At 35.5% G+C, this 15,340-nt stretch overlaps 2 protein-coding genes across 2 annotated transcripts in view; one reads left to right on the plus strand and one right to left on the minus strand.

Moving 5' to 3' along the window:
* Window positions 1–5,119, plus strand: part of Tudor-SN (Staphylococcal nuclease domain-containing protein 1) — a 36,688-nt gene extending 31,569 nt beyond the window's left edge. Inside the window, exons 12-14 of the mRNA XM_069830205.1 lie at window positions 181–627; window positions 2,780–2,986; window positions 4,627–5,119. Coding sequence (XP_069686306.1) covers window positions 181–627; window positions 2,780–2,986; window positions 4,627–4,737 — 765 coding nt within the window. The 3' untranslated portion in view covers window positions 4,738–5,119. The remainder of the gene's footprint in view (window positions 1–180; window positions 628–2,779; window positions 2,987–4,626) is intronic.
* A 5,531-nt stretch (window positions 5,120–10,650) lies between these two features.
* LOC138702858 (methylosome protein WDR77-like) lies at window positions 10,651–15,190 on the minus strand. Its single transcript, XM_069830206.1, has 7 exons — window positions 14,871–15,190; window positions 14,267–14,433; window positions 14,008–14,183; window positions 13,400–13,575; window positions 12,144–12,330; window positions 11,988–12,065; window positions 10,651–10,995 (listed from the first exon to the last, which is right to left on the minus strand). Exons 1-7 carry the CDS (start codon window positions 14,989–14,991, stop codon window positions 10,821–10,823), a joined length of 1,080 nt encoding a protein of 359 aa, XP_069686307.1. The 5' UTR covers window positions 14,992–15,190; the 3' UTR covers window positions 10,651–10,820.
* Between the last annotated feature and the right edge of the window lie 150 nt (window positions 15,191–15,340).

Raw genomic sequence — 15,340 nt, forward strand, 5'->3', positions numbered from 1 at the left:
ACTGTGTAAAAATAGAGACAACAGGACACATTATCAAAAAAAAGGCTGTTCCCATATTTTAAGGTACTTATGGGAACCCCACTCTTTGCTCTGCGCACTTACCTTTCAGAAAGTCCTTCAGTGAATTTGTATATCTCCCATTGCTGAGTTGTTACTATAGTAATTCTCTCTTGTCTGCAGTTATGGAAGGACTTTGTAGAAGAAAACGAAGAGGAGAAGAAGATAGAGGAGGACCGCATCACAGAGCGCAAGATCGATTACCAGAAAGTTATTGTGATCGAGGTGACTCCAGAACTGCACTTCTACGCCCAGCTGGTGGAGCAGGGCCCCAAACTAGAGCAGCTGATGGCCAAGATCAGGCAGGAGTTCAGTGCCAACCCACCCCTCCCCGGGGCCTACACCCCCAAACGAGGGGACATGTGTGCTGCCAAGTTTGCATACGATGAACAGTGGTACAGGGCCAGGGTCGAGAAGGTATCAGGCTCCAACGTGACCGTGTTCTATCTGGACTACGGCAACCGGGAGGTCGTGGATGCCACGCGGTGTGCGTCCCTGCCCTCCAGCTTTGCTGCTGATAAGCCCTATGCGATCGAGTATGGGCTGGCCTGTGTGCGGCTTCCAAATGATGTAAGTGCATTTCCTGTTTGGGCGAGAATTTCGTAGTTAAAGAAAGTCGGAAAAAGCTAGAATTTCTTAATTAAAGAAGACCGAAAACTAAGAAGAATTTCTTAGTTACAGAAAGCTGAAAATGCGTACAATTTCATAGTTAAAGAAGACAGAAAAATAGTGACGATTTTATACTTACAGAAGGTCGAAAAATAGCGAGAATTTCGTAATTAAATAAAACTCAAATATTGCAAGAATATTATTAAATAAAATCTAAAAATGGTTAGAATGTAAACAGTGAAACCCTAAAAAATAAAAAAAACGAAGAATTCGTATATAGATAAAATTTAAAAATACCGAGAAAAATAAAATCAGTCGTAGTGAAATAAAACCAAAAAATGGTGAGAATTTCGTAGTTAAATAGAACTGAAAATATTGAGAATATTGTAGTAAAATAAACCCTAAAAATAGCGAGAGAAAATGCTGTAGTGAAATAAAACTAAAAAACAGCAGGAATTTCGCAGTTTAATAAAACCTAAAAATAGCAAGTGTCGTCATATGGGTCCCATTCTGAATATGGCGAGTCAGTTTCTACTTCGTCATCAGTTCTCCATAACAAATGCCCTCTGTCGTCCATAGCATTAGAAATTCCTCACTTTTTTTTAAGGAGTTTATCATTTTTTCCCATGATGGTCAATAGTTCGGGAGTCTTCTTAAGGACAGATATAAGCTAAAACCGTAATTTATACCTTGTCTTATCTGAGGAAATGTACAGTACTTATATCACAAGTATGTACTAATAGTAAAGACTGCTGTGTGCTTTTCTTGAAGATGCATAACACTTTCCTCATTTTACTTCAAATAGCATTAGAAAATCAGTCCTTTCTGAATGGTATGTTTGTGCAATACAGCATGTTAGATTTTGGCTTCAGTACATTAAAGACACACAAACCAATCAGCTTTCTGATATGTTGATAGCCTGTGTACACAAGTTAGCCTGGGTTTTATGATGTACTTCTTAAAATGGAAAATAACTGTTCAACTAAACGAATCACTCATCCTGTGTATCTCATGTTAACATTACCCTACTTGGTGGTGTTTAGTTTTTCAACTTATTCTTTGTATCATTTAAACCGAGACCAGTTGAAAAGAGCCAATGACTCAAATGCATAACATATTAACAGCAAAGCAAGTAATTCAGAAGAAGTCTTTTTCACCTTAAACATCTGTACTCACCTACAATGAAAAAAAAATGTAATATTTTGACATCAAGTGTCTTTCTGTAAACTGACATCAATCAGGGTACCATAGAAATAGAAGACCAGATGAACTTCATGCCTTATGGTTTATCATGTAGTCGGTCTTTCTCCATTACCTAAATATTGGATAGAGTGTACTCATCTTGCCTGTGATAGTATTTATCTAATTCTTAAGGGACAGTGGGACTGAATTTTGAGGCAAAAGGGGCAAAAAAATTCTAAATTTAGTTTCTTCTATATAAATGCACAATAGACTCCTATGGATAGTTTTGCCCTAAAATTTTTCATGTGCCATCTTTCTAAAGACCCAGTGACATTTTTAAATCTCCTGTGCATAGCCCTTTAAATGCACCCTTTATCTAGAAAACTAAATTTTTTCTGTTTTATATTTTTAGACATGAAAAATATTGTATTACAATTTTACTCAAATTTATGTGAATGTTCTTTGATACAATGTCTTTATATATAAGCATGCATTTTATGGTAGCTTCATTTGATTAGTTAACCCAAAAAATATGTATATTTTACTGTATAATGAAAAATATATAATATTGTCCATATATTTTTCCATTACGAAAAAAAAAATAACTTCTCCATACTTAATAATATCAGATTGAAACAAATAACTACTACATTAATTATTATATTGCAGAAACTAAGGAAGCAGAAATGTAGCAATTTTTACAGCAGTTCCTTTAGTTACATTTATTGTGTGCGAAAAATTTCAAATCAATAGCTTCATAATTTCCAAAAATTAGAAAATTCAGTCCCTTGGTCCTCTTAAATCCATCCTTACCTAACCTAAAAATTGCATACCAACAATAAAGATATTTCACGCAATCCAAGGAATTTTATAAATCCCTTGTCGTTTGTCAAATGGTAAACTAACTTTAAAATATGATGTGTTGTTCCAGGAAGAATATAAGGACGAGGCGATACGAGCCCTAGACAATGATGTGCAGAACAGAACCCTGAACCTCAATGTAGAATACAGACAGGGAACTCTATCTTATGCAACGTTAGTAGATCCCAGCAGCAACGATGAGGATATTGCCAAGACATTGATCCTGGAAGGCCTTCTCTTGTGTGAGAACAGAAGAGAGAAGAGGTTGCAGAAGCTGGTAAGTTAGTTCACGCTCTGAAAACTCCTTTTATGTGCGTGTTAATATACCATTAAATGTCTTCTGAGATGCTATTAAGACGAAAAAACTACTTTCAACGTCAGAAGACACTATTGGTGCATACTTGAGACTATAATTTTGCCACATAAAGAGGCAAATCTTTAGGGAAGTTCGAAGATTCTGCTCTGAAGATACCTTATATCATTTAAATCTCTTGATATCCATGACTCCCTCAAATAACACGTTATTATGTGTTCTGTTTCTTGCTCTGCACAACCCAGAATGACATCACCTAGTTTACAACTAGTGAAAAGTAATAACCCATTAGACTAGGTGACATTGGCTTTAGACTGTAAAATTCCACTGCCAAATTACTTTGGCATGTCTCGCAATAAACAGCTGATTTTATAGCTCAGTGCAAAGAGATACAAAGTTAAAATGATATAAAATTGTGACAGAAACTACAACCCAGTGATCCTTACAAAGCATTAAGCACATTTTTACCGGTATACCTTAAAATGTCTATGTTTAATAATTTGTTGTGGATTTGGTTGCTGTTGAATTGGATTAACGAGAAAGGAAAGCTTGCTTTGTTGGGTGTTTTTTGATGTGTTGTACTTTGTGTTTTTCTGGATATAGGCTTTGACTTATGTTGGGGTTTCGTAACACTCAACCTCCAAGCTGGAGAACCAGTCCTTATCAGCTGTCCACGAATGCTTATTCAAAATATATTTGCGGCTACCCTCCATATCTGGAGGTTGTCTCCTCTATTCACAGTTATGTTACCGGTTGTTCTGTATGGTTGTGAAACTTGTGGTTGTCACTTTGAGAGAGGAACAGACATTAAGGGTGTTTGAGAATAAGTTTCTTAGGAAAGTATTTGGGGGTAAGAGGGATGAAGTTACAGGAGAATGGAGAAAGTTACACAACACAGAACTGCACGCATTGTATTCTTCACCTAACATAATTGGGAACATTAAATCCAGATGTTTGAGATGGGCAGGGCATGTAGCACGTATGGATGAATCGATGAATACATGTAGAGTGTTAGTTGGGAGGCCGGAGGGAAGAACACCTTTGGGGAGACCGAGACATAGTTGGGAGAATAATATTAAAAAGTGTTTGAGGGAGGTGGGATATGATGATAGAGACTGGATTAATCTTTCTCAGGATACGGACTGATGGTGGGCTTATGTGAGGGCGGTAATGAACCTGTGGATTCTCTGAAAGCCACTTGTAAGCAATAGGCTTTGATTTAGCAACTATAAAAGATGTTCTCTTGTTTTACAAATTGTCAAAGCCTGCTAATTTCTAAACATGGCCCACTGATTAAGTTATTTCTTCATACTTTTATACATAGGTTTCTCATGGGAATGTTAAATCCATATGTCCTATACCCAAAAAAACACACCATATCTATATGCGTTTACAGATTCTTTCTTCAGAACTGCAAATTTATTTTTCTCTTTCTTAGAGCAGTTTTCTTCGTGTTTTTATACATAGATCTTTTTATGGCAATGTCAAATGCTACACCCAGAAAAACACACGGTATTTATATGCATTTACTTTTTCTTCAAAACCGCAAATTCCTTCTTTTCTTTCTTGGAACTGGTTTCAGCAACTTGTGAAACTTGTTTCAGGTATCAGATTATCGGGCCGCGCAGGATACGGCGAAAAAGAGTCATGCAAATGTCTGGATGTACGGAGACATCACAGAGGACGATGCCAAGGAGTTTGGCCTGGGACCCTAGGAGTTAACAGGCACAGCAGGCGAGGCCTAGCAGCCGTTTGTCCCCTCAGCAACAACAGACCAAACAACTGAATGGGCTGTGGTCATTGGAGCTTTCGGCCGGTGGTCATAGCGTGAGCTAAACCTTCCTACAAAAAATATATAGTATATAAATAAATATATATATATAAGGAAAACAATGCCAGGAATGTTCTGCCAGAATGACTGTGGTATCCTAGCCCCCCGATTGCAAGGTTCCTCGAGGTGGCAATGCAAGTTGTTAATCATTAGAAACGTGCGTATTGATATAGATATATATTATTATTGTGCGGGCTCTGGGGCTTGTGTCTCACATTTTTGCAGTTCCCGCAACCGTTCTTGATCTGCAAATAATATCAATGAGTCACCAGAGCAGTGCAATGAGAACCATACACAGTCATTGTAGGATTAAAATTGCATACAAATTGAACCACACCACACAACACACTTTGTGACATGTGAATAACATACCTTGTTTCTTGTGTACTTCTTGCTCTTGTGTATCGATCTTCTAAGATAGTATACTTTTGTTCCAGCAAAATCTTCTTAAAATATGCTGATAACAGAGGCGTCATTTGGGGGGAGGGGGCAGAGTAGGGCAATTGCTTCTCTCCTCCTGACTTCAAGATACGAAAATGACAATTGAATAGTACTGCTAAAAAAATTGTGAGAACTGAACCTTTAATATTAAAATATCCCACTTCTATAAACACTTAAAGAAATAAAAGACGAGATTTTTTTAGACTAATAGAGGAAATTGTTTGTGGCAATGGCATATCATCTGGCAATGCGTTGTTCCATTAGGACTGCACCAGAAAATCTGGTCTTTTAATGCACTGCATAATTGTATGTTAATATTTTCAGCATATAAAATAAATTTATAAAGACTATTGGCATAGTCCTAGACTGGAATTAGTAAAGTTTCTTTTGTATTATTATTATTATTCCATGTTAAACCACTGAAAATAGCTACAATATCATCTGCATAAGAAAACATATTGCCATTATTTTGTGACAAATCAAGCATCAGTAAGTTATTAATATATAATAAAAATAAAATAGGTCCTAACACTAATTTTTTTAATAACAGTAATTTTTACAATTTAGCTCGATAGAAAATCACAAGAAACAACTTTCATATCTCAGAGCAACAATGATATTCTGTTTATTTTTTATAGTCCTTTACCCCATTAGGCGATATGAAAAATAAAATAAAATAGTTCATTTCAGAGGAAATAGAGAGTGTCACGTGATATACTCTTTTTCCCTAAAAAATCTCACCCTCCTTCCACAAGCAAAAACTGAAATGACGCCCCTTCCTGATAAAGTAACATTAACTTGTCTTTTCTTTCACGAATTCATAGTTGTTAGTAACAGTTTCTTGGCATTAAAAGTTGACACACACATGAACATTACCACAACGCCATTTAAATGCAGACTGCAGATACATACCTCTCGGACAGAATTGCTAAGAAAAGACTGGATTGTAAATAATATGCGATAGAAGAGGCAATAAACCTGAAAAAAGTGCCTGGCTTACATTAGTTAGATTTGTTTTGTGTGGTGTGGTTATTTGGAACAAGGATCACAGGCTAGTCTTGTAGTCCGCAGACTGGGGTGTGCCCACAAGAATGGTTGTGGGGCAGTACAAGCTTTCATGACTGGGAGAGATGCAATATTTTCGCATAACCGTACCAAAACATTTACAAACTTAAAAAAAATATATAAATGAATAAAAAGCATAAATTGTATGCATGGTAGCATGTAAAAAACTCATCACTGTTGTACCTAATAAACTAAATGGATGTATCTTTTTTACCTGCAACGCCATGCAGAGGTGTATATTTCCCGTGGTTTGTTCTGGTTTTGCAGGGGTTTGTAATAAATATTTTGATAGAGGCAGGCTGAGTCGGATTCAGGATACTTCCAATTCACGATGTCCTATTTTGGCATTGTGCGGCTCCGGTAGAGGAGTCTTTATAAATGGTTATATAAATATTTTCTAGCTGAAGGATCTCTTCCACTTGTATATTTGATCAATATTCAACAGTTGGTATCACCTACATGATGTATGTAAGTGTTAATAATTCAAATTATGGTCGGCAGGGATAACACGAGTCTTTAAGACCATGACTGATACTATTGTGCAGTTTTTTTTATTACTAATAATTTATGTTTATAATTTTTTAAGGTCAAAACAACTGCAACCGTATTGTGTGATTTTTTTTTTTTAAGGTTTATGTATTCAGTTGCAAGATGAATCAAGAGGGGTGATGACGAAAGAATTTTCTGGTGGATATGGGGGCTGTGTTATAAGATTACAAATAAATTTGTTGAAGGAAATTGTTTCTGTTTTAAGTTACTGAAAGATTAGCATACCTTACATGTAATGTTTCAACCAAGGTCATGGAGGTGGTGCATTTTTACATACTCCCAAGTCCTTTCCCTTCCAATAGAAATGTAATGATTATGTAAGAATACAACAGCTGGCAACCTGACTAGTTCGTTATAAACACAACAGACTCAAAAGAAATTTTGCTACATGAGTATTATTGCTGCAACTACAGTTAGACCCCTTTTTAACTAGTTAATCAGTATTTACGAGTTAGTTCAAGCATGAATGAGTAAGAAACATAATGATAATTTTAGTAAAAAAAATTGAAAGTGCCAGAAATAATACAAAATGGCGATTTACTTGAAATGGACTCGAAAAATTGTTCATGTTTACCAGAAAATTAGTGTTTATTGAGAAAAGCAACACAGACAGTGAGTTACTTGAAATTGGCTTTAAGGATTTTTTTTAGTAATTTCATAAAAAATAAATAAGCACTGTTCAACAAAACACAAAATGGTGCTTTATTTGAAATTGGCTTTAAATATTTTCGTAGTAATTTAACCAAAGTAAGGTGTCTTTAGTTCATAAAAATAATTATTTATTTCTAATTAGTCCTAAAGATTTTCTCTAGTAATTGTACTGAAATAATAATAATAATGAAATAAGCAAAATATGCATGAATTAACTTAACACCTCACTTGTTGCAAAGTTGAGTCAATGAAACTTCTTCTTGTGCACAGCCTAGCGTGATATATATTACATGCCTTCAAACAGAGTTCACAGATGCAGTCTTCTGCCGACTGGTGGTGTGTTTTTGTCGTACAAAGCTTGTGGTGGAAACCATGCACAGCGAAACGTGTCATTGTGTGCAGATATCCATTCTCTTGTCATCGCGTCTGCGCTGTAGAAGTCGATCTCTTTTCATTCAGGTCTGTCATAGCCTCTGCAAATGCTGGTGTGGGTGGTAGCTGTAGCTGGATCCGCAGTTCTTTTATGTAGAAGGGTTCCCTTAGTAGCACGTATGTCAGTCTCGACGGGGTGTATTTTGATACACATGGCTCTTTTTAGGTATGTTGCCTTCACTCTTTCAATGGTGTTGAGATTTCGTCTTTTCAGGTGCTCCCATATGAGTTCTAGTCCATAAGTTACGATTGGGGAGATTTTCGCTTTAAATAGCTTAATTGCTGTTTGTACTGAAATAATTAAGGCGTATATATTTAAGAAAGTAAGACAAAATGTGAATTCTCTACAAATTGGCCCTAAACATTGTTATAGTCATATTTACCAAAAAAAATTGTATTTGAAAAAATAAGACAAAATGGGGATTTGCTTTAAATTCGCCCTAAGTCATTTTTGGTCATTTAACTAAATAATTAAGATATGTTTATTTGGGCGAAAAAAAAAACTTTTCCTAATTATTTTCACTAAAAAAATTGTGTGAATTAAAAGAAAACCACTCACGCATATGCAAGACTGTGGATTAGGTTCGAATTGCCCCTAAGATTTATCTAAATTTTACCAAAGAAAATTAAGGTGTGTTTATTTGAAAAAGTTAAATAAGGATTTACTTTAAATTAGCACTGAACAATTTTAATAATTTTTACCGAAATAATTAAGATGTTTACTTGGAGAAAAAGACAAAATGGTGATGTGCTTTTAATTGACAATATTCGTCATTTTTACCAAAAGTGTTTATTTGAAAAAGATAATAAAATTGACCCTAAAATTTTTTCTAGCAAGTTTACCTAAGGTCTGTTTATTTGAAAAAACGTACGACAAAATGAGGATTTGCTTTAAATTATCCCTGAACATTTTTACCAAAAAAATTTAAATGTTTAGAAAAAAGGAAAATGGTTATTTACTTGTAATTGGCTACTTTCTAGTAATTTCTCAAATACACATCATAATTTCGTGGTGCAAGATAAAATGGTGCATTAACTTGAAATTGCCCACACCTTGTCAAAGACAGTGTTCTCAGTATCAAAGATGTTGACAATGTAAATTTATTTCACCTCAGTTTTTGCAGGATCTTCTCCATACTTTATGCAATGTGATAGTAAAAATACACATCTGTAGTGTTCGGAGTTTCAAAAATACCGTTGGGTATATGTTGTTGTTTTCTAATGCCAGGCGTTTGACAGTAAAGTCATTTGACTTCTTGCACTCCAATATTTTTCAAAGATATTATCATGGCCAGCCAATGAAGCACAGATTTTGAGGTGTTCCGAATCCATTTCTTGGTTTGAGTTGCACAATGGGCAGTTAGGGGACTGATATATTCCAATTCTGTGCAAGTGCTTGACCAAACAGTCATGGCCTGTTGCCATTCTAAATGCAGCTACAGATGATTTGCGTGGTAAATCGGGAATTAACTGTGGATTATGATGCAGAGAGTTCCATTTTTTCCCTTGGGATTGTGTTACCAAATTTTGTTTGCCGAAGTCTAAGTATGTAGATTTAATAAATCTTTTCACAGAGTAATACGTAGATTTAGTAACAGGTCTGTAAGTAGCAGTGCTGCCCTTCTTTGCTAAAGCATTCGCATTCTCGTTTCCCAGGATTCCACAATGGGATGGTATCCGTTGGAATACAATTCTTTTATTGAGTGATATTAATTGAGAGAGCATTTTAGTTATTTCTGCTGTTTGAGATGAAGGTGTGTGTTTAGAGACTATTGCTAGAATAGCTGCTTTGGAGTCTGACAATATGACTGCATTTTTAAATTTATTGATGTGGCATAGAAGATTCCCGAGACTTTCACGTATTGCAATGATTTCTCCATCAAAACTTGTTGTTCCATATCAAAGATATCTATAAAGTGAGAAGAGACAGCACGTAACACCTGCACCGGCACCTTGTTCTCTGGAGATCAAGGATCCGTCAGTGTATAAATGAAGCCAGTTTTGTGGAGGGTACCTAATATTAATTGTCTCTAAAGACAATTGTTTTAGTATTTCAGTGTTTACTTCTGATTTTAGTATTTCTTCTGTTAAATTTAGATTATATTCTATATTTAATAGAGTTAAAGGGTTTGGTTTAATTTGTAAGTTTTCTTTTAAATTCGGGATATTGATTTTCTGTTTTAATTCTTGAACAATGGATATGAAACTTTGAGTTTTCAATCTACAGAGAGGACTGTATGAATGTCAATTGTTTCCTGGTAATCTAATAAGTTTTTCATATTGAATCAGTGCTTTACCGTTGGGTATATAGACATCCTCCTCTTCATAATATAACTGAAGTAATTTACATATTTTCTAAGGTATATAAAATAACAGAAATAAATCTAAATACTATTACTAAGCATTACTTATAAATATATTTTTATATTAGTTTATTTCTATTTCCAATTACCGAACAGAAAATATTTACTTATTTTTGATATGTTAGAAAATACGTCATTTATTTTTGTGTTACCAAAGATGTCTGCTAAGAAGACGCCTGCATACCCAATGGTATTTTCTAAACTCCTAATGCTGTATAGGCATTTGTCGATCTGATTATGATCTTCTAGCATAAAAATACCTTTTTTACAGGAAGTTTAGCAATTAAAACGCGAAATAAATCTGAAACACTCATTTATTTCACATAAACACATACACTTATAACTGATCTGCAAAAGTCACGTCATATTCAATACTGATCTTTGTAACACTGCCTTTACAGAAACAGAAAAAACAATACAATAGGGAAGTTGACCACTCGGTGTGCTTTGGAATGTTGTCGCCTGCTCACTTCTGTTCCTGATTCTTGGCCTCTCCAATCCCGTTCACCTCCATTCTGGCTAGTGAGAGTGGTGGTTTGTGTGCAAGCACTTGTTTGTCCCAGCCGCAGGAATACAGGTTCTCATTGCGACTGTGCCACGCCAGGCCATGTACGAAGTCCTCATGACGGTCATCGGTGTAGCTACAACAGCAGCAGTATGCATGCTTATAGACACAAACAAAATGTAGTGATGGAGATGACAACTTATTTTTAATAGCAGTAATGATAGGTTGGTTTCTAATTCTCAGGTTGTTCTATTTGCCATTTTGTATGCCAGAAGCATAAACTCAGCTCATATCTCAACACCAACACTATAATAGAATATTTTTGTTTATTGCAGAGTACACACTTTGGACATGCATGTTTAAGTTACACCCAAGTCTTTTGTAAACTCATTCACTGCTAACAATTTTAAGGTACTGAACAAACCATATATTTTAAGTTAGAGCTTTAAAAATTTTATAGCATTTCACTAGTAGTCAAGCAAAAATTTCACTAGTTAACATGACTGAACTGCAAAATCAGAATTTTTTCACTTGTCGCAGGCAAGTGTTTTTCTCAAGTCCTGGTAATATAATAATAATACCACTATTATTCACCATTCATTAGATTTCCAACATATTCCCCACTGGATTTGAGACATCTGTCATACCGTGCGATTGACAGAGAGGTGCAGGCGGCTGTCACACACTGGTTCTGATTCCAGGCGGCAGACTTCAACACAAGGATATAAAAATTGATCCCACGGTTTGAAAAATGTCTCAATTCCGGTAGGAAATATGTTGAAAAATAGCTCGACATTTGTTGTATCTGTTCCAATAAATGTTTCCATGAAATTGTGTATCTTTATGTAAATAGCCCCAGGGAAACTTATGTGCTCGAGTGGCAAAAATTTGTATAAGCACTGTTTTGACATTATTAACATAGTGGAAGAAAAAAAATTACTATATCTGTCCCCCATGAGAATGTTTGCTTGTTAGTCGACCACATAATCAGGGAGTCCCACTAGTCAATTTTTTATAATCACACAGATGGAAATAGGAAGAAGATTATTATTATTATTATATTATTATTATTATTAAGCAGTAGGCCATTTTGCTTGCTGATAATCTCGTGCCATGCAAGCTACTTACATTATGTTTGGAGAGTTGGTTGCACAGTGCAGAACCTTGACCTTGGAGTCGTCTGCACACACTGCCAGCCAGTCTGACCTGAAGTGAAACATTTCGTCAGATTTCTAGGCAATCTACCGAACACACGTCGTGGACGTGAGCCTGCTTCTTACTCACTTGTGATGGGAGAATTTCATGCGGTGGATTGGACGACTGAAGCAGGCTGCCTCTGCAACTGGCAGCTTCGGCTGTCGGATGTCCAGCAGCATCACGTCACCTGAACTTGTTCCAGCAGCCACCAGGTCGGTTCTTGATGTGTGCCAGTCGACCGAAGTCATTTCTTTTGCTCTGTTGTTGAAAGCAACTGAAAGAACAATACATTGCTGTTAACATGTAATGTGCCTGACAAAAAGGGCTGCTATTCCAGCAGCTTGTGCCTACATTTATTGCGCCAGAAATCTAAGACTGATTGTAGAAATTTTAAGAGGTCATTGTAACTTAAAGAAGCGCTTGTATAGAATAGGATTAGCTGATAATAGTGATTGTCGTGTGCTGGGAAAGTTTTGGCTTAACAACAGCATTCCGATTTCGAGCATCCAGCTCTTGGATGTCTTTGAGTGATGTACAAGTCACTGTGGACTAGTACAGACAGCACAAAGGTCACTAACGGCTGGCCTAATACAGGAGTGGGTAACTTATTTGCAGGAAGACCAAATGAAAACTCAAATTTTTCGGTGAGCCAAAGGCTTTTACAAGTGAACTTTTTTTGCAGTATTCATTTTTTAATATCTAAAAACTCACATAAGTTGATATGAACTCATTAATAAAATTTAAATACATTTTCTGAATAATATAAAAGAATCGTACATATCTAAAACCTCTCATTTTTACAAATGTGACAATATTTAAAAAAAATTACTTCCACAACCACTCATCTCTGAACACCTGACATTCTGCGTCAACTTTCCAATTTTTAGAAGCAGTAATTGTTTGCAAATCAGATACTGTAATACAAATACAACAAGAAAACAATGATGTTTATATGCAAGTCAGTAACTAGATGTGTACTGGTTTGGCACTATGATGAAATAGTTCAAGAGGAGTGTCGGGGTGGAAATATAATGGGACTCAAATTGTCCTTAATTTATTGCAATCTTTGCTCTTGCCAACTTCTGTCTAATATTTTGAGGCTTGTGTCGCCCTCCACCCTGTGCAATCCAATCCAAACAGCCATACAAACCATTTTTTTTATTTCATTTCATTTATTGTATTCCATAAATCTTACATTAGCATTAAAGCTTTAAGATGTGGAACAAGTCAAGAATTTATAAGATTACAATTTTTTGGCGAGATGAATCTAAACTCGATTCAGTAGTAACCATGGCAACATAAGAGAACTTTATCAAAGCCTCAATTCATTATATGCTCTGTACCTTTAGCTGGCTTCACATTTCTTGTGTCCCATATTAAGACCATGCCGTCCAGAGAGCAGGACGCAAATAAGCTGTGCCCATCCTGCGGGTGTGTGCACACGGAGGACACTTGGTGCAGGTGTGCAGGTCGGTAGGTGTGTTCTGCCACCAATGACTCAACACTCCAAACCTTGATACTGCAATAAATAACATGCAATACATTTATAAACTTACCAAAACTACTTCAGTATAATTCGTGTTCATTTTGTTAATAAGTGGAAATTCAAATATCTTTATATCAATGTTAAATTTGGCGAAACTAGCGCAGGAAGTTTGGAAGTGAAAATCACACAAGTTATAGATTTTTTTTTTTACTGAACTTTGCACTACTTTCTCCTCAAATTTTAATATTTAATTAGAAATTTCAAAGAGAATATTTGGATAATTCGTAATGGAATTCTAATAATCTAGTAAAGATAGATAGGTAGTCAAAAAGCATTTCTTACAAATTTCCTTGCAGTCCAGTAAAAAAAAAAAAATTATGCGCAGGTAAGAGAGGAACTCGTCATATGCTAAGTCGTCCTGAAAAATAAGAACTTCAGATTTCTTGTGCACGTTATAATACTTACGTGATATCCAGGCTTCCTGTTACAGCATGTTTCTTATCTGAGAAAACAGAAACCGACAGAACAGTATCGTCATGTTCACACACCGAATTCAAAGACTCGAAATGAAACGTATGTTCATCGGCAGACTCTGAGACACCCAATATCTGCACTACACCAGAATCTTCGCCAACTATAATCTGAAAACGATAAATAATTCTTGGATCAAAGATCTACTATATCTCAGTGTTATAGTAATTTATAGGCTATGAGAATCTCTTGCCTTTTGTTTATCTTCTAGAAATTTCCCGTCAGTGACGCCAGTTTCACATTCAATGCCTGTAAGGCATTTTTCCACATCTGGAGCCGCATCAGGATCAAGGAAATACCATAGAGAACCGGTCCAGAAACGCCCATTCAAATTAGAGCACCCAAGCAGCATATATCCATCTACAAAGAAACAAGAAGGTGTTTCCATTTATAAGCGTCATGAATATCTAATCTATTAGGTACAATTTTTGGTAAATTGATAGATGTGTCCATGTAGGCTACTTATGTCCATTTTGATTTAAGTAATACAGAGCAGCTATTGAGGTTTAGCACACGTCTCCTATCAATTTACCATTTTTTTTATAGAGCCTTGAGGACATAACGATATTCTAACCATAAAAATTCATAACCTGTACGCCATTTTTAAATGCATAAAAGCGAAATTGAATTAAATGAAATTAAGCATTTACAGAAATACTACTAGAATAAAATAGGACTAACTCCTTTCCTATCTAACTTGCTTAATTTTAAATTCCAATGTTCATTTTACAGCATTTTCCTGGCATGCAAGTTAATAAGAAGTAACAATAGGTTATGTTAGACGTATAAATACGTACCTTCACATAATTCAATAAAATCTATAAACTTTTCAACCTGTGCTGGTAGGATTGCCGGCTGATAATTACGGTACGCTTCTGCATTACGATTAGGTTCAACTTCAACGCTTACAGGGTCCATTTTTTTTACTGTATTAAAGAATGTCTCCACAACAATAGAAATATCATACAAAGCGGGCGAACCCAATTATTAAAAAAATATTCCCTTTGTATTTGTGTGATCTCTGATAACAGCCTTGCTCTGTGATAACGTTTCGTGCGTCACCTACCGATAGCCTACTAAACCATGCATGTCAATTGAGAGACTAAATTAATATTTTCGCTAACGTATGGCCAATCTGTACAAATTAAATACAACATAACATAACCTATATTTCTATAATGTAATCCTGCACTTCTGGTGAAAATTACACTACAAGAAGTGCAGGATTACTTACCTGCAATGGGTTCTCTAAAAGGCATTTGTAAGT

Source organism: Periplaneta americana, chromosome 7 (genome assembly GCF_040183065.1).
Source record: "Periplaneta americana isolate PAMFEO1 chromosome 7, P.americana_PAMFEO1_priV1, whole genome shotgun sequence".
Classification (NCBI taxonomy): domain Eukaryota; kingdom Metazoa; phylum Arthropoda; class Insecta; order Blattodea; family Blattidae; genus Periplaneta; species Periplaneta americana.

Excerpts from the sequence above, each read along its gene's own strand:
- LOC138702858 (XM_069830206.1), bottom strand. The coding sequence starts at position 14,991 with ATGGACCCTGTAAGCGTTGAAGTTGAACCTAATCGTAATGCAGAAGCG. Across the intron at positions 14,184-14,266 it reads TTCTAGAAGATAAACAAAAG|ATTATAGTTGGCGAAGATTC; the intron begins GCAAGAGATTCT and ends TATCGTTTTCAG. Across the intron at positions 12,066-12,143 it reads ATGAAATTCTCCCATCACAA|GTCAGACTGGCTGGCAGTGT; the intron begins GTGAGTAAGAAG and ends GTTTCACTTCAG.